This window comes from Bombina bombina, chromosome 3, assembly GCF_027579735.1.
Source record: "Bombina bombina isolate aBomBom1 chromosome 3, aBomBom1.pri, whole genome shotgun sequence".
NCBI classification, from domain to species: Eukaryota; Metazoa; Chordata; class Amphibia; order Anura; family Bombinatoridae; genus Bombina; species Bombina bombina.
In genome coordinates, this window is record NC_069501.1 from 464,520,258 (window position 1) to 464,540,115 (window position 19,858).

Genomic DNA, 19,858 nt, shown 5'->3' on the forward strand with positions numbered 1-19,858 from the left:
CTAATCTCTTCTGTTGAGGACAATTAGGGACTGAAAGTGTGCAAATAATGGTGTGTAAAACATAAGGATATTAAACCATGTTAAATTGCACTCAGCTATTGTTTGCACACTTTATTTGCCCCAAATTGCCCTCAGCAGATCAGATTATATAAGGGAAACCTAGCTTCCAACATGGTGGCTCCAATTATTTTATAGAAACTAAAATTTTACACTTATCTCTTATAATATTTAGCTAATTTAAAGGACAACTCAATGCAGTAGAATTGCATAATTAACAAATGTATCATAAAAAGACAAAGCAATAAAAGCGTGTGAGCATGCTCAGTAGGATTTTCTTCCCCAGAAAGAGTGAATATAAAAAGACTGTGCAAAATTTGATAATGGAAGTAAATTGGAAAGTTTCTTAAAACTGAATGCTCTATCTCAGTGTTTCCCAATCGCGATCCTCAAGTACCCCCAACAGTCCTGGTTTTCATTATAGCTGAACTAGAGCACAGGTGAAAATCATATGATAGATGAGAGCAGTTTAGTAACCATGGTTACTGATCAGCTGATTACTTCACCTGTGCACCGGTTCAGCTATATGGAAAACCAGGACTGTTGGGGGTACTTGAGGACCGCGATTCAATCATAAAAGTATTCTGACAAGTGTCCCTTTAACTTGAAAAACACAGACTATTTGTCACCAATATTTCCTCTTTTTTTCTCCCCCATTTTTTTGCCTTTTCTTGCACATGCTCACCATAACTTATTTTAATCTTAAACATAACCTTAAAGGGACAGTAACATCAAAATGAATCGTTTATGGTTCAAATAGATCATGCAATTTTAAACAACTTTCCAATGTACTTCTATTTAATTTGCTTTGTTTTATTGGTATCCTTTGTTAAAAGTCATACCAAGGTAAACTCAAAAGCAGCAATACACCCCTGGTAGTTAGCGGTTTATTGGTGGCTGCACATATATGCCTCTTGTTATTGGCTCACCTAATGTGTTCAGTTAGCTCTTGGTAGTGTATTGCAGCTCCTTAAACAAAGGATACCAAGAGCATTAAGCAAAGTTGTTGGAAATAAATTGGAAAGTTGTGTGTCCCTTTAAGGGACATTCTATTGTATTGTTGGTAACTATATACGTTTAAAAACTCCACTGCTGCTCCTAAGCGGTTATTAGTGGTAAAGTGCATATTTTGCTTCTGATTGGCTCACCAGCCATGTCTTGCATAGGAGCAACAATGCTTCACTTAGTTACCAACAAGCATTCAAGTAATAATACAACGGTCAATTTAATCTCACATTCCAATAATTTAGTTTAATATAGTCATTTCACATGTTCTGTCTCTCAAGCTCAGATTATTCTCATAAGCACTTCATAAAGACCAAGTGCAAGAGAAGACCAAAAAGCCATGTGCAAGAACAAGTGTACACAGGAAGACATACCATGTTATACTTGCCTTCTCTTACCTGCCGAACAATCACATATACCCAAGTCTGAAAAACTTCTAACACAGTATAAACTCATATACATCAACGTTGAGCCAACAATCTCTTCCTCCTCCAGCTTGACAATTTTGCATTAAAGGAAGGGGGCAATGGGGTTTCCCAGACTAAATCAACTACCTTCATGCAGTTCCCATTTTTTTCCTCATTGTTCCCTAATTCTCGGCTCTAACCAACCTCTTTGCTAGCTATTCATCTTATTTTCCTTTCCTCTCCTTTCCTGAGTTAGTCTCATCTACATTATACTCTATTCCACCACATCCTCTCTCTTTGTCATTTTCATCTTCTCCAAACTCTCCATGTTTTTGCTATCTCCATTTTTCACACTTCCTCTCGTCTATCATTTCCCAAATATTCATCTTCCCAAATACCATCTAACCTATCAATATCCAACCCTTCTCAACCATCCACACCTAATTCCTATCATTTACCCTCTCATTTGTTGTGTCCCCTCATCTACCCTCAGGATATGAAATAGAACCAGTTTGAAGGTGACTCTTATCCACTGCTATCTTCCTCTCAACCATCCTCTCCCCTCCCTCACCATCCACTCACATACCCTCATACTAATCCTCATCAGCTCCAAACCCACCCTTCCTCTCACGTCCCCTCAATTATACTTTCCTAAACAATGCCCCCTGTACATAATCCTCACCCATTCTCTTCCACATCCTCATATGCCTCCTTGCTCAAGCTCTCCAAGTTGACATACTTCTCTCCACCCTTTCCACTTAGTCTTCTTACGTCCTCATATGCCTCCTCGCTCAAGCTCTCCAAGTTGACATACGTCTCTCCACCCTTTCCACTCAGTCTCCTATGCCCTACTCTTGCCACTTTCCACATTTTCCATTTTCACCATGCGCTCAAACCAAAACTCTCTGAACCGTTCCATTACTTGCATCACATACACCTCACCCCATTACTCTTCCACCTCTTCCATTACTCCCAGACTCCTTCTCTCCCCCGTTATCAAGCTCTACATTCTCTCTCTTGCTTGTTCTTGCCTGATTTTCAATTTTTGTTTGATCTGGATTATAGTCTCCATCCCTAATAGAGTTGTTTTTTAGAATACTAGCTTTTTGTTATGGTGCACATTTATTCTGTGATTGAGCTGTACCTCTCACCTAGAATTCAATTGCGTCTCTATCTTTACTTCCCCCTGACTGTCTCTTTCTTTTACACACAAACATTTTTTTTCTTTCACGGTTCAGATAGAGCATGCAATTTTAAGCAACTTTCTAATTTACTCCTATTATCAATTTTCCTTCGTTCTCTTGCTATCTTCATTTAAAAAGCAGGAATGTGATGCATAGGAGCCGGCCCATAACCTGGGTTATGCTTGCTTATTGGTGGGTAAATATCCGTCTCCAGTAAGCATGGTGCTGAACCTAAAATGGGATGGCTGCTAAGATTTACATTCCTGCTTTTAAATAAAGATGGCAAGAGAATAAAGAAACATTGATAATAGAGCATGACATTTTAAGCAACTTTCTAATTTACTCCTATCTGAATCATGAAAAAAAAATTGAGTTCAGTGTCCCTTTAAAAGCAACTATGCACTGCAGTTGACCTCTCTCATAACAAGGGTTTATAATCCAATTTTGCTGAAATTGCTGAGTAAGACAAACATTTACCTTCTTTATTTCTGCAGACAATAAGCACTGTAAAAACCTTTCAAAAGCATTAGGTTACCTAAGAAATGTAATGGTTTTAAAACCTTTAACGTTTCTAAAGGCACTACTTTTCAATGTGTTTAACCAACCATGACTTTAATTGGCCTTACCAATAAATTCTTTAAAAAGCGAAAAGCAATAAAGACAAAATACAAATATATAATATTGTCATAAGGCTAAAAAAAAAAAACACTTCTTGTAAATTTGTGCTAAAATGAATAGTATATTAATGCATCAGAGGGCAAATTGGTTTATCTTCAAATAGCTAGTACATAGATTGTTTTATCATAGTAATCATATGATCAATAACTCTGCATGTGGAAAACTTATAGGTCCCTTTGTTGCTTCCAATGATCAAATGTCTAATGCTATTGAACACAATATGATTATTACAATATGATGTAACATATTGGAATATCATTACAAAAAGCAAACAGAAAGTTTGTGCACAGTACCTTCCACCGGAGAGGTCTTTAACCTTCTGCAGATGTTAGGGACTCCACCGTAAGTGTCTCCGATCCGGTTGACTGCTTCTCCAGAACGGAGTTCCATAAGGCTCCTTAATTCATCTACCGTGCAGCCAAAGTCCCCCTCATAGCTGCCCTCGTTCACCGAGTTGGCAGGGTGGTGGTCTGTAGAGTTGTTTGCCATTTTGGGGTATTTTATGCCCCACAAAATTCAGTCTTATCTTCTTTTAATGTGCAAAATCTCTTAAAGAGTCAAAATCTACAATTGTCTTTTTATGGTTTTATTTCATCTGCAAATCTTTATTTTTTTTCCCTCTCAAGCTCTCTCTACCCTCCACGGGTGTTCTCTCAATCTATGCCAAGCTCCTCCCAGACATCTTCTGTGTGTGTCCCGGGGTCAACAGTGTAAACAGGATGCGCATGTTATCGGGAGCAACCCTAGCAACGGCAACGCAGTAATTTGGTACTCCCAATCACCCAGGATGTGGCCGGCGGAAGCTAAGAAAACAGAGAAGAGATTGTCAGTGTTAGTGATATATACATACTGCAAACAAACATTGCAGAGAATAAAGTCAACATGCACAAATAATCCACACCCTATTGCAGTGCATGGTGTACACAGGCATAATAAACTGGTAGAGCCCAGACTAAATAGTTACAATGCATTCCTGATACTGAACATAAAAATACACTATTCATTGACAAAACAATCTACAAATCTCTGATAAGTGCTCACACAATGAATGTTTAAAAAATTTGCAATGCACAATACATTAAAGGGACAGTAAACACATTGAACAGTATCTGTTGTGTTGCTATATAATATATCAGCCAAGTCTTTAAAACAAATTAACATCCTTTTTACTGCAATGATTTATTAAAAGCCAAACTCCACCTACCATTTGCCTTATTTGGAGGAGCCAATCTGGGCTTTAGTTCACAGACAAGGCAAGTCCCAGTCATAAAGTTAGTATAAAATGCATCGTTTTGCATTTGTTATCTGATAATGCCAATTAGGGAAGTATATGTAGCAGAGTTAGCCTTGAGAAGTCAGCAAGGCGCATTTTAAGTTCTGTGAATTAGAAATTGCTTAATTTCCAGAGCCAAATGCTATGATAAGGGGGCAAAATAAATAATGAAAGTATATTGCAAAGTTGTTTCATTACGAATAACTAAACATTTTATATACAAGGTTTTTACTGTCCCTTTAAGAAAACACAACCTAAACACAGAGTCTGAACAGTGGCCACAAACAAACTATACACAGGTGTACTTTGAGAAAAAAAAGGAAAATAAGTGTAACTAAATGATAATTGGGAGCCATTGTTGTATGTTTAATCATTTAACTACACTAATAACTCCAATTTTGCCCAAACCTGCTGTAAGTAGTAAAGATGAATTTCAAAAACATATAAAAGTGCCGGTGAGCCAACCACAAATCAACATATGATCATAGCTCAGCTCCAGGGCATAACTGCATTGCTAACTGGAAGTAGACTTTGTGCGGGTTATATATAAGAAATAGTATTCTCTTATTGCACATTAATGACCCTTTAAAGTAGGGATAGGGGGACCTTGGCACTCCTGATGTTTCAGAACTACATTACCCATGATGCTTAGGCACTCTGAAGTCCAGTTGAGCATCATGGGAAATGTAGTTCTGAAACATCTGGAGGGCCAAGGTTCCCCATCCAAACTTTAAAGGGATATTCTAATGCTAAAATAAAATGCTCTGATTTGTTACAGTTTCTTATTTAATGAAAGCGTCTCTTGTTAGGCATGTGTTTCAACCCTGCAAAGGGGTTAAAGTTTTAAATACATAGGCAAAGTCACGCTCAATCGTCATAGCCCATGGAAGCTCTTGAGCAAGATACTCCCAACTAACTAATTAGGAGCAGCATTCACATGTAGCCAACAATCAACCGCAAATTAGAGCCATGTATTTTCTCATAAGATTGTCCCTATAATAAAAAAATGCATGTTAAAATGGATTTGATTTATATTGTGTTCACTTATAAAAGAGAGAGAGTTAACATTTGTGTATCATCTGCCAAAATAGTTCAAGACCTTCCATTTAGACCTTCCATTTTACAGTGTCTACAGTGTCACACTTTAATAAAGTCACAAACAATCATCCATCATGATGACCGACACACTGGTAGTTAAGGTTAGAGCTAACGTTATCAGCTTAATAGTCCACTCTGGTATCCGAGGGGTTAACAAGAGATTTCACACCCCCGGCGGTAATGTCGCCTGTGACACTGACAAGCACTCAATACTGCTATCACTACATTATATAAGTGGTGACATTGTGACCACATCCCAGCTGTGACACTCAGGCACTATGTTGCTATGCGAACGAACACTTCATTTGTAAATACAGGAACACACTGGTCCTCTATACTTTATGCAAAATATTAGTTTATAGTTCTATCGTATTGTATACATAACTGCACATACACACGACGTACAGACAGAATCACTAGAACGCTGTTGTCTTATTTTTTACAGAAGGAAAATGTTGTTTTGGTTTTTTTTTTTTTCCCTTTGGGTCATATGCATAAATGTTTAATGTCGCACATGTGATGTTTCTGTTCAGTTGTTTTAATTAGCAGCAAAATAAAAAAAGAAAAAAAGAGAGAGAGCCAAAGGAGGGTAGAGTATAACGATTATTAAAAACTGGCAGACATAATAGAGAGACCAGGGACAGATCTCCTGGACGTGAGCAGCAGAAGCCAGAAAGTCATCACGGGTTTGTAAATCGGCAGTAACGCTTTAACGCCCTAATCCCAGTTTAGCCTTGGTATACACCACACATAAGAAGGGGGAGGCTAAGAAAGAATGAGGGAGAGAACGATGAGATGGAGTTTATGTTAAAGAAGGAAAGAATATAGCAGACACACGAAAACAATTATCAAGGGTCAAAGAAAGGAGTTCATTTATAGAATTATCCCCCTAGTAAAAAAAAAAAGTACCAGACAGTTTCTGTATATATCGACATATAAATAATAAATTGATACGCTATTGGATATAATATACACAGAATTTGTATTTTTTTTAAATTCACTTGCATGTATTTCTCAGACAGTGCATCTCTTGTTATAAAGCATAGCACAAACACAATTGAAAAAAAAACAAATACTTTTTTTTTTTTAAAGTACATAAAAAAGGGATATGAAACCCGCCAAAAAATTTTTTTAAATCAGACAGCAAACAATTTTAAAAAAAAAGTTTCCAGTTTAACTCTTATCAAATTTGCTTCGTTCCCATGGTAGTCTTTGTTAGTTAAAGTGATACCTAGGTAGGCATCTGGAGAACTACATGGCAGAAAATAGTGCTGCCATCTAGTTCTCTGGCAAACTGCTGCAATATGGTACTCCAGTCACGTGCATGCTCCTCAGCTTATGGCCCTGCTCTTCAACAAAAGATGCCAAAAGAATGAAGACAGTTTTGTAATGAAAGTAAAATAGAAAAAAAAAAATTTAAAAAAAATTGCATTTTCTATCAATCATTAAAGACAAAGATTTTTTAGCTCTGGTAAGCATTACTAAATTATTATCATCATCATGTTATTTGTAGAGTGCAGCGCTATGAACATAGGTGGTATACAAAATAACATTTACAGGGATCAAATGGGTAAAAGAGAGCTGCACTGTTGCAGTCCACACTTATGAAGGTGAACTACAAACAGCTGGGCTCATAGGCTTACATGCTATGGGGTTTAAGGGGAAAGCAGTGGAGATAGGAAGGTTAATGTAGGTTGTATGCATCCCTGAATAGTAAAGTCTTCAGGGGGCATTTGAAACTTTTAAAACTATGGGAGAGTCTTGTGGAGTGAGGCAGAGAGTTCCATAAGATGGGGGCCAGTCTGGAAAAGTTTTGTAAACGGGAATGTGAGGCGGTAAAAAGAGAGGAGAGTAAGAGATCATGAGCTGAGCGAAGGGGACGGGAGGGAGAGTATCTGGAGACAAGGTCTGAGATGTAGGGGGAGCAGTGCAGCTGAGGGCTTTGTGTGTCAGTGTGAGGATTTTGTGTTTAATCCTGGAGGCAAGAGGAAGCCAGTGAAGGGATTGGCAGAGAGGTGCAGCAGATGAAGAGTGACGTGTAAGGAAGATGAGCCTGGCAGAGGCATTCATTATGGATTGTAAAGGAGCTAGGCGGCAGCTAGGGAGACCAGAGAGGATGGAGTTGCAAGTAGTCGAGGCAGAAAAGGATGAGAGAGTGGATAGAAAACTTAGTTGTGTCTTGGGTATGGAAAGGTCTAATTTTCGAGATGTTTTTAAGGTGGAAGAGGCAGGCTTTAGCCAAGGACTGGACGTGAGGAGTGAAAGAGATCTGAGTCAAGTGTGACTCAAAGACATCAGGCATGAAGAAGTGGGGGTGGAGATTTTGAAAGAAAGGGGGAAAATAAGGAGCTCAGTTTTGGAGAGATATAGCTTGAGGTAGTGAGAGGACATCCAAGATGAGATATGAGAGAGACAGTTAGTGACACGGGTTAGCAAGGAAGGAGATAGTTCTGGTGCAGAGAGGTAGATTTGGGTATTGTCGGCATACAAATGATAATGAAACCCATGGGACCTTATTAAGGAACCTAATGACGACGTGTAGATTGAGAAGAGAAGGGGACCGAGGACAGAGCCTTGTGGTACCCCAACAGGAAGAGGTAACAGGGCAGAGGATACCCCAGAGAAGGCTACACTAAAGATACGGTTATACAGGTAGGAAGAGAACCACAAGAGAGCTGTGTCGAAGACGCTGAAGGATTGGCGGGTTTGGAGCAAAATAGGGTAAGCAGAGAGAAGCGGCCTTTGGATATTGCTGTAAGTAGGTCGTTGGTAACCTTAACAATTGCCGTCTCTGTGGAGTGAAGGGGGCAAAATCCAAATTGCAGTGGGTCGAAGGGGGAGTTTAATGTAAGGGTGGAGTTATAGTGGCAGATAGTTTCATCAGGGCAGGAAAAGGAGGGGATGGAAGAGAGGAGAGTTTTGAGAGAGCTAGCGAGCTGTTGATGATCTAATGACTTGATTCTTCTGTGAAGTTTGGTGTGAGGGGTAGAAGGAGGGAGTTTTAAATATTTGACCTCGTTCTGCCTTTTTTATTGTAAAAGCCTCCCTCAATCACCACTCCATTCCATGTGAGCATACTTAGGTAGACTGCAGAGCGGGCACGTGTCTTAAGCGCTATTTGGCAGCAGTGCCTGCGACATTTTAAAACACAAGTGCATTTAATATCTGAAGCTTTACAAGTTTAAAGGACCACTAAATATAGTAGAATTAAGTAATTGACAAATACACAATGAAAAGACAATGCAATAGCTTTTACTTTGAAATGAGCATAATATTTTCTGGAAATGTGAAAAAAAAAAAAAAGTTAATCCAAATTTGCTTTCCCCTGTATCATGTGACAGCCATCAGCCAACTACAAACTGCATATTCAGCACAATTTTGCATATGCTCAGTAGGAACTGGCGCTTCAGAAAGGGTGCATATAAAAAGAATGCGGGTGCGCATATAAAAAGAATGCGGTGCGCATATAAAAAGAGTGCAAGTGTGCATATAAAAAAAAGAATACACATTTTAATAATGGAAGTATATTATTGGAAAGCGTTTTGTTGTTTTTTTTTTTAAATGGCATGCATCTGAATTATGAAAATGTATTTTGAGGTTAGTGACTATTTAATTTTGACTTTTACGTTCCTTTCATATTCTTCCTGAATCCTATATCTCAGGTTTACATACCACATTCACTAAAAAATACTTTCAGAAACTTGAAAAGGGAACCTACAATGGACAGCTGATATTTTAAATCAAACATTAATTAAATATACTGACCTTTGTTTTAGCCCATGAAAAATAATTTAGAAGCCAGACAGTAAAAGATTTTCGATAGACTGATTCCAAATTTAATGTACCAGCACATTCATAAATCAAAATGCTGCCTTGTATAAGCGTTGCAGTCTCAGTAGTCAAACCTCTCAAGTCTTAAGGTTATAATATGCAACATCTTAAAGGGACATTAATTTTTTTTTCTTTCTAAAATGCATAATATATCAGGGAGTAAATATTGCATTGCAAAAGATCTACTTACAAAAATAATGTTTTAAGCGCATTTACAACTAACATTTTATGAATGACTGTGTATTGTGGTATATTGTGCAGCTGTTTCAGGCAATTTGCAGCATTTTACAGCATAGCTGGGTTACAGACTTTCGGCCTCTCTAGGTAGTGTTTAACAAGCCCAATATTTACAGCAAAAGCAAATATAATGAATTTCCATTAGTTAGTTTAATTTATGGGGAATTCCACTTTTAATTCAAAAGGGATATTGTAAAATGTTCTCTGCTTTTAATGAGTTCCCAATTATCTATTTTACCTGCTGCAGTGTATTACCTTTTTATTTTTTTCCAAATATTCCATTTCCCTTTAAAAATTAAATATAAATGCTGCAATATTGGCTATAGAGAAGCTATGTAAATGAGACAGCTGGGGGGGGGGGGGGGGTTTGGAGAAAAAGCTCAGCCTATTTGAAATGTCATCTCTGCAGCTGTATTGAATACAATGAATTTTTATCAGCTGTTTACCCAAGTACTTTTTCCCTTTAAATTACCCTAACTATGCTGATCCATTAAAAGATGCCCAGTACAAATATTGCGCAACCTGGGACTAAAATAGCATTACTCCTTTACCTATAAGGAGACGGAGAGGATGTGAGGAACAGATAGTGGGGTTGAATCATTTTTCACTATAATCCTTGCCCATGTATCTCACAACTGATCACTGCATTTCCATCCGAGAGTGAGGTTTTTACCTACAGCACATTGTGATGCAGTGGAACAACTTCACAAGATAAGAAGGGAGATGACAGAAAACATAAAAAGAACAGATTCCTAAAGGAACTGTCATATGGAATTAGTGATAAGTCCTGCTACCTCCTTCCCCTGTAGCAGTGCCTGTATGCAAGAGACAGGGGGTCGGGTGCAGTAATTAGGGGTACGGGTGTCTGATTAATGGTGCGTGCTTTGAGAGCTGCCTACTAGGCTTTATTTAAATAGCAAATAACATCTTGTGAGAAAATCCTGGGGACTGAATAGGAAGCTGCCACAGATCATTAATTAATATTTGGATTGCGGAGTCCCTAATTATCAAAGTGACGGGTTTGAGGGGGTGGGGAAAACACACTTATGGTATGAGTGTGTAGTGCATGCAACTGGTATCTTTGTGGTAAGGACTCTCCCTTCTCTTTGCCAGTGCGCTCCTGTCCTAGAGCACACACTGCTAATCCAGTCATCCTGTCACTGCAGCTCTCAGTCTATTCTTATAGCATTCCAAACACACATTTTATTATGCTGCCCACTGTCATCCCTCTGATTTATTCACCAATTGTTCCTTGGATGTCTCTCTAATTTACTACAGTCCAGTTCTTTGCATATTCACAATAAGAGCTGAATATGAGTCAAAAGGAAATAGCATGTTTTGGAGAAAGAGCCAAGCATAGGCTTATACTTGTCTGGGGCAAACCTCCCACTTTTTTGTTCACTACCATAAAGACCAGCAGGCTTACCAACTAAGGGACCCTTTTAAATAAGCCTTCATACATGATGCCTTAAATGCCAACAGCAATCGTTTTGTTTAACCTTTTAAATACCGACTGGCCATACACTTCTTGGGCATTAAATTCAAAGTTCCATTATTAAGATACAGTTGACAGATTTAAAAAAAAAAAAAAAAAAAAAAAAATTCCAGTTTACTTCTATTGTCAAATTGACCTCATTTTCTTGGTATACTTTGTTGAAACGTATCTCCCTTCCATAAGAGCATACCTAGGTAGACTCAGAAGCATGCAAGTTTCTGAAACGCTATATTTATAATAAGATTACAAACATTGTTGAACTTTTTATGACAGCAGTGTTTGTGCATTTGGACAGTTTTCACAGATAGACAGCACTAGTTCATGTGTGCCATATAGAAAACGCTGTGCTCACTCCGTGGAGTTATTAATAAGTCAGCACTTATTGGCTAAAATGCAGCTCTTTTAAAAGAACTGAAATAAGGGGGCAGTCTACAGAAGCTTAGATACAAGGTAATCACAGAGGTAAGAATTATATTAATAGAACCGTGTTGGTTAACCAAAACTGGGGAATTTTAAATAAATGGATTCTCTCTCTTTTCAAACAATAAAAAATTGTGCTTACAGCAGTCACTTGCATGTAATGCAAAGCCTGATAAGTTTATGATAATTTAGATATACTAAGTCATAAGGTAATGGTAAAAGAAAGTCATATACACAATTATATAGAAGTAGTGTAGCTAAATATGAGAAGTTAAAATATAACTTATTTACGAAAATTAAAAGAACAGTTAGATGTCAGCTTAACAAATTGTTTTGCACGCATCAATTTATACATTTAAAACCACAACTGCAATGGCTAGAAACAAGCTAAATTAAAAAGGGGATAAAACCCAGTGTAGCATGGTCCCTGACGCGCGTTTCACTAGAACTTCTTCAGAGGGGGACCAACAAAGGAAGATGCATGGTTATTTATCTTTACTCAAATCTCACCCCTTTGACCTCACTGGTTTATTTAGATATTCTTATTAGTGGATTGATTTGTAAATCACATAACGTCTTGTGTGACCAATATTTACCCCTATGAAGAAGAGATAGAAAAACACAGGTCAGGGGGCACACTACACAGAGTTGTATCCCCTTTTTAATTTAGCTTGTTTCTAGCAGCTGCTTTATCCGTAGTACATGAATTAATTCTTGTAGATAGCGTTAATGATTAATTGTGCTCCCGGATTGTAGGAGCCTAGTTGATGTTCAGGTTATATAAGATTAATATGCTCCAAGATTATAAGAGTTTAGTCCTATTCCAAGGCTAATATATCTGTGCTAGTGTGGCAATTATATAACTAAATCGATATTATCCCCATTTATTTTGGACATCAACCATATCATTAATACAAGTATATTGCTGTCCAATTTATATTCTTAAACGGAGTAGTAATAATATCTGTGATAAATTGATAAGGCATGAACAATGTGGTTTTAAATTTATTGATAGATTCAGTTATAATATGTGCAAAACAATCAGTTTAGCTAAGATCTAACTGTTCTTTTCGTAAATAAAAGTTATATTTTAAAGGGACAGCCAAGTCACAAAAAAAAAACTTTCATGATTCAAATAGGGAATGTAATTTTAAACAACTTTCCAATTTACTTTTATCACCAATTTTGCTTTGTACTCTTGGTATTCTTAGTTGAAAGCTAAACTTAGGAGGTTCATATGCTAATGTCTTAGACCTTGAAAGCTGCCTCTGCACTTGACAGTTTTTCACCACTAGAGGGCATTAGTTCATGCGTTTCATATAGATAACATTGAGCTCATGCAAGTGAATTAACAGAGGAGTGAGCACTTATTGGCTAAAATACAAGTCTGTCAAAAGAACTGAAATAAGGGGCTCATCAGAAGAGGCTTCGATACAAGGTAATCACAGAGGTAAAATGTGTATTATTATAACTGTGTTGGTTGTGCAAAACTGGGGAACAGGTAATAAAGGGATTATCTATCTTTTTAAAAAAACAGAAATTCTGGTGTTGACTGTTCCTTTAATGGTTCAGCTAGAGATGGCAATTTTTAAGCAACTTTCTAATTTACTCCTATTATCAATTTTTCTTTGTTCTCTTGCAATCTTTATTTAAAAAGCATAAATGTAAAGCTTATAAACTGGCCCATTTTAGGTTCAACACCCTGTACAATGCTTGCTTATTGATGGCTACATTTGGCTAACCAATAAGCAAGAGTAACCCAGGTTCTGAACCAAAAATGGTCTGGCTCCTAAGCTTTATATTTCTGCTTTTTAAATAAAGATAGCAAGAGAATGAAGAAAACTTGATAATAGGAGTAAATTAGAAAGTTGTTTAAACTTACATGCTCTCTCTGAATCATAAAAGAAAAAATGTGGGTTTAGTGTCCCTTTAAAGGTAGATAGAGGTGTCTATGTTTATCTGTTTTTCATACTGGAAACTAGGTCTGTGCACTCTTCAGGTGCCTCCGAACGTGAAAGGTGGCTGCTTGCAGCTCTTTTCAGAACCAGATTTCTGATTGTCAGAGCAACAAACCAAGTTATTTTGCACAGATCTTAGTTTGTTGCACTTTTACACGCAGAAATCTGGATCCGAAAAATGCTGAACGCTGTGAGTGGCTGTCTTCTTCTGCATTAAGTGGCATAGAAACTTAAGAGTGCACTGACCTGCTGGAAACTGATTTTGAATTTCAATTTAATTTATTATACTGAATTATCTAAGTTTCCCCATATATAATTTCTCTAAATACAAAACAGGGCCCACAACTGAAGAGGTGTCCACCCGCAGCCATCCATAGGGTCTGGCTGGAACACTGGCAGTGGGTCATTGTTACTTGGGTCAGTATGGGCTTCAGATACCCCCACCATTTTCCAAACATTTACTACCTGTGTGGTTTTCATGATACAAAGTAGCCAGAATCAATGTTCCCAGTGCAGCAGGATAGCAGAGTGGAAAGCGAGGGAACCACAGCACCTATGCAACTGATCTAATGTCTTGTTTGGACATGTAGTTACAGGCAGTATGTTGCAAGGGGCAAACATTTGATCTATGGTCTCACTAGGATATATAGTTGTCAGAATGGAGCAGCAGACGCTTTGCATCTAATATATATAGTCCCGCCAGGGCAAACAGCTTGCATAATTAGTTCAAATTCATTGCCTCTGCAGACTAATTATACAAGCCCTAGTGAAATCTCAGCCGCATGGCTTACACTGCTCCAGTCTGAGCTAGTAAAACCTTCGCTCAATTCTATGGTCTCTGCAAACTAGTCTCTCTTGCACATATATGGCAGAATGGGGCTGCAGGGGTCATGCATCTGATATACCATACAGGCATGTAGCTGCCTAAAAACAGTGAAAGGGCATTATCAGATGTAATATCTCAACTGGATACAGCAGAGAGACTGGGGCTGCAGGGGTCATGCATCTGATATTTCATACAAGCATGTAGCTGCCTAAAAACAGTGAAAGGGCATTATCAGATGTAATATCTCAACTGGATACAGCAGACAGACTGGGGCTGCAGTGGTCATGCACCTGATATTTCATACAAGCATGTAGCTGCATAAGGGGCAGTGAAAGTACATGTATCAGATGTAATCTCAACTGGATACAGCAAACAGACTGGGGCTGCAGTGGTCATGCACCTGATATTTCATACAAGCATGTAGCTGCATAAGGGGCAGTGAAAGGACATGTATCAGATGTAATCTCAACTGGATACAGCAGACAGACTGGGGCTGCAGGGGTCATGCATCTGATATTTCATACAAGCATGTAGCTGCATAAGGGGCAGTGAAAGTACATGTATCAGATGTAATCTCAACTGGATACAGCAGACAGACTGGGGCTGCAGGGGTCATGCATCTGATATTTCATACAAGCATGTAGCTGCATAAGGGGCAGTGAAAGGACATGTATCAGATGTAATCTCAACTGGATACAGCAGACAGACTGGGGCTGCAGTGGTCATGCATTTGATATTTCATACAAGCATGTAGCTGCATAAGGGGCAGTGAAAGTACATGTATCAGATGTAATCTCAACTGGATACAGCAGACAGACTGGGGCTGCAGGGGTCATGCATCTGATATTTCATACAAGCATGTAGCTGCATAAGGGGCAGTGAAAGGACATGTATCAGATGTAATCTCAACTGGATACAGCAGACAGACTGGGGCTGCAGTGGTCATGCATTTGATATTTCATACAAGCATGTAGCTGCATAAGGGGCAGTGAAAGGACATCTATATGATATAACAGCAGAGAATGGGGATGTAGGCCATGGATCAGACACATTATGCTTCTGTGTAAACTGGTCTTTCTAACGCTCCCTAAAGAGGCTAAAAAGCAAATTCTGTAACTTGCAAATGCTGAAAATCAAAAAGCTGGTTTAACGGGACAAACATGCAAAAAGAAATTGCTCTAATATGTTAGAGAATTCACTTAAACCCCTGCAACTGAATTACTTACATAGTTAAAGTCTGCTCCAGAGAGCAGTACACTACTGGGAGGTAGCTGAAACTTCTGGGAGGTAGCTGAACTCATCTAGTGAGCCAATGACAAGAGAAACATTTGTGTAGCTACTAATCACCAGTTAGCTCCCTGTAGTGCAGTGCACCTGCTGTATATATGCTTTTCCACAAAGGATAACAAATTTGATATAAAGTAAATTTAAAAGTGTGTTAAAATCACAAGTTCTATCTGACTCACGAAAGTTTAATTTTTACTTTAGTCTCCGTGGATTGGGAAAAAAAACAATAGATGTTTAACGTTTAATTAAAAGGGACACTAAATCCAAATTTTTTTTTCTAATGATTCAGATAGGGAAGGCAATTTTAAGCAACTTTCTAATTTCTTCCTATTATCAATTTTTCTTCGTTCTCTTGCTATCTTTATCTAAAAGCAGGAATATAAAGCTTAGGAGCCAGACCATTTTTGGTTCAGAACATGGGTTACGCTTGCTTACTGGTTGGCTGAATGTAATCACCAATAAGCAAGCAATATCCAGGGTGCTGAACCTAAAATAGGCCGGCTCCTAAGCTTTCAATTCCTGCTTTTTAAATAAAGATAGCAAAAGAACAAAGAAAATGTGTTAATAGCAGTAAATTAGAAAGCTGCTTAAAATTGCATGCTCTATCTGCATCATTAAAGAAAAAAATTGGTTAGTATCCCTTTAATAATACAAATGCTTCTTTGAGTTTTAAGCTTTAAAACATAACAGTAAGATTGTAATTGTAAAGCATGTCAATACATTTAATTATGCATATGAAAAGACTCTTTACACAAACAGGAGCAAGCTGGAGTAGGTATACATCAGTATTTTCCTAAAACTTTGGGGCTTGGTTAGGAATCTGAAAATCAGCACAATGTTATTTAAAAAATAAGCAAAACTATACATTTAAAAAAAAAGCTGTACAGGCTATATTAACTATGAATAAATTATATATAGTGAGAATCCGTGTTCATGGGATTTATACTTTGAGTGTATATCCTACTTAAATCAAACACATTTTGTATAATAGAGGTATTAGTGAATTAATAAAACAATTGATAAAATATATATCTAGTGTCTCAATAACTGCATTGTTATGTTGGGTTAGGCATAAGACCAATAATATTACGCATATAAAGCACAGAGATAAATAATTACTACTCACAGCTCTTATACTTTAAGATTAATTAAAATGTCAAGTGTCTAATGAGAAACTGTTGGCATAAATCAGACTAGATTTTTGATATCTGGAAGAAAAAAAAAAGATGTTTAAATGAATTTGGAAATAGATAAAAACTCTTATTTTATTAGGGACAATACTGCACAATATGGATGACCGATTTTTCCTACTTATCTGCAGAGACAGATTGGCTGTCTATAAACAGCTATATTTTAGTCTTTAAGATGATTTATTTTGCAATAAATATATTGCCTTTTTCTTTGAAGAAAGTGGAGACTAAACAGTGAATTAGTCATACAACAAAGGGATTGAATGTTACAATACTTTTTACAATCTCTATACTTGAATTAAAGGGACGTTCTAATGGGGGAAAATGCATGTTGTATTTTGTTAGAGCATTTCATTTTTGTATTGCTGATCCTAGGTAACTATGTTAAATACACCCAAATGGATTAAACACATAGGTAAAGTCCCACAGAAGATGCACGCTTTGGCAGCTCCCAAAAAAAAACATGGACAACTGCCAGTTCCGATTGGCTAGTCAGCTGTTCTTGCTCAGTGTTGTAGCACACTTTCCGTATTCATTTTTCTGTAGTTTTCTCCTGAAAATAGTTTTTCAGGGACCCGATACTTTGGAGTACATCCTGCAGACTTCAAATCTCTGAACCTACAACATGCAACGCACTAAATGCTCGATCAGTGCAGGAGTCCCTAATTTGCCACAGCAAATGAAAGAGAATCAACACTGCCAAGGTGTGTGCAAAAGGACTGCAAAACAATGCACATTTTGCTGATAAAAACATAAATTATGCTTACCTGATAATTTCCTTTCCATCTGTATGAGGAGAGTCCACAGCTTCATTCCTTACTTGTGGGAAATACAGAACCTCGCCACTAGGAGGAGGCAAAGACACCCCAGCCAAAAGCCTAAATACCTCCCCCACTCCCCAGTCATTCTGCCGAGGGAACAAGGAACAGTAGGAGAAATATCAGGGTATAAATGGTGCCAGAAGAACAAAATTTTAGTCTGCCCAACAGAGAAAAACGGGCGGGAGCCGTGGACTCTCCTCATACAGATGGAAAGGAAATTATCGGGTAAGCCTAATTTATGTTTTCTAATACGAAGAGAGTCCACGGCTTCATTCCTTACTTGTGGGAAACATATACCCAAGCTTTAGAGGACACTGAATGAACGGGAAGGTAAAAAGATAAGCGGACCCTATACTGAGGGCACCACAGCCTGCAAAACCTTGCTCCCAAAAACAGCTTCAGCCGAAGCTGAAAACAACAATTATGTAAAAATTTGAAAGAAAAATATGTAAGGGAGACCAGGCAGAATTCTGTGACGAAAGACAAAGAATGACTGGGGGATAAGGGGAGTGGGGGAGGTATTTAAGCCTTTGGCTGGGCTGTCTTTGCCTCCTCCTGGTGGCCAGGTTCTGTATTTCCCACAAGTAAGGAATGAAGCCGTGGACTCTCCCCATATTAAGATGGAAATGACAGCTGAATTGCTTTTTAAAAACTTTATTTTACAGGCCGATATTTTGCAATGTCATGATTAAATGCAGCTATGTACTAAACAAAAATAACTTAAGTGTCCCTTTATAGTACCCCTTTACTGCAAGCATACATCTGTATAGTCCTATTTATTTTAATTCATTTCACCATATACCTCTGTAATTCCTGTGTGCTCTTGACTAAATGACTGCACGCACTGCTGTACTTTTTCTGCGCCCACACATTCACAGCTTCATCTCTCGTCTACAGTCCACTATATTATAGATTCCACGTCCTTACTTACACTGATCAGCCACTGCTAGAGTCCGTTTTCTGCCTGTAAATCTCATATTATTGCTCTATGGCATTCTTCTATTTCAGTTCATTTTGCCTCATATATTCACTGTTTTGTAGCATTTGCTATTTTCATATACGTCCTGCAGCCAACTCTGGTATTTATATGTAAAGGCTTAAGCAAAGCGATCACTGCATCCTTAACTCTCTCACTGCCAAAAGTAGGCTACGACGCTTTGCTATGCAACACACTGTACCTCACTGTGGTGCCAGGTGGTTAAATGTCCTACCACCCTAAACAACAATGCTACTGCACATCCAAGGAACACTACAACCCCTTGTACACACACCGCATATACACAGACCTGTCACTGCTCTGCTTCCCCCCCCTCTACTCATGCAAGTGAGAAGAGAGTGAATGAGTCAGTACAGGAGAGACACACTGAGACAATGGGTGTGGGTGGAGAGAGTACGAAGGGAGGGAGGGTGTGAGGGTGATTAATGTGGAGGGAGAGGCCTTAGCCAGTACTGCAGATAAACCTGCCCAGAATATTAAACCCTGCAAAGGGAACTCCTGCACCCAACACCCCCCACAGCCTGCACAAGATGGGGACAAACTACAAAGCATATGTATACATGCTGACCTGCAGCGCACAGCAATACCACAGGCTCCTGCACACTGCTAAACTATCAGCCCAAACTATAAGAACCAGCAACCTAGCAACACACTGCTTCAGAGTATTTAACCCCAGGCAGCAGCTGCAGGGAACTTGTTCACAAACATTACATCTGGCCTCTCAGGCTTCATGCAGATGCAATGATAACCAGACAGCTAGATTCAATGCAGGTTAAAAAAAAAAGGGGTCAAAGTGCTCAGGGCCGGTGCTACAATAGAGGCCAACTAGGTGACTGCCTATGGACGACCCTGCAGTGGGGGTGCAAATTTGGCAATGACAATTTTTTTAATTGTATATTTTTTTGTTGTCCAACTTGGACTTTATAATAGGGGCAATATGTAGTGGCATAATATATAAAAAATAAATAAATATATAGACAGATATTTATATATCAGTCTATAAAAAGTCTTAATTAAGCAGTACCGTGTTTTTTTTTAATCTATCTACTCTTCATACATACCTATAAATTAAAGTGTAAAGATGGTCAATCATT

At 38.2% G+C, this 19,858-nt stretch overlaps 1 protein-coding gene across 10 annotated transcripts in view; it reads right to left on the reverse strand.

Annotated features, from left to right (window-relative positions):
- The window catches only part of ATP2B4 (ATPase plasma membrane Ca2+ transporting 4), a 279,350-nt gene that overhangs the window by 150,123 nt on the left and 109,369 nt on the right, over window positions 1–19,858 (reverse strand). For all 10 annotated transcript variants that reach the window (XM_053706722.1, XM_053706716.1, XM_053706723.1 and 7 more), the window contains one exon: window positions 3,625–4,134. In XM_053706722.1, coding sequence (XP_053562697.1) covers window positions 3,625–3,820 — 196 coding nt within the window. In that variant the 5' untranslated portion in view covers window positions 3,821–4,134. The remainder of the gene's footprint in view (window positions 1–3,624; window positions 4,135–19,858) is intronic.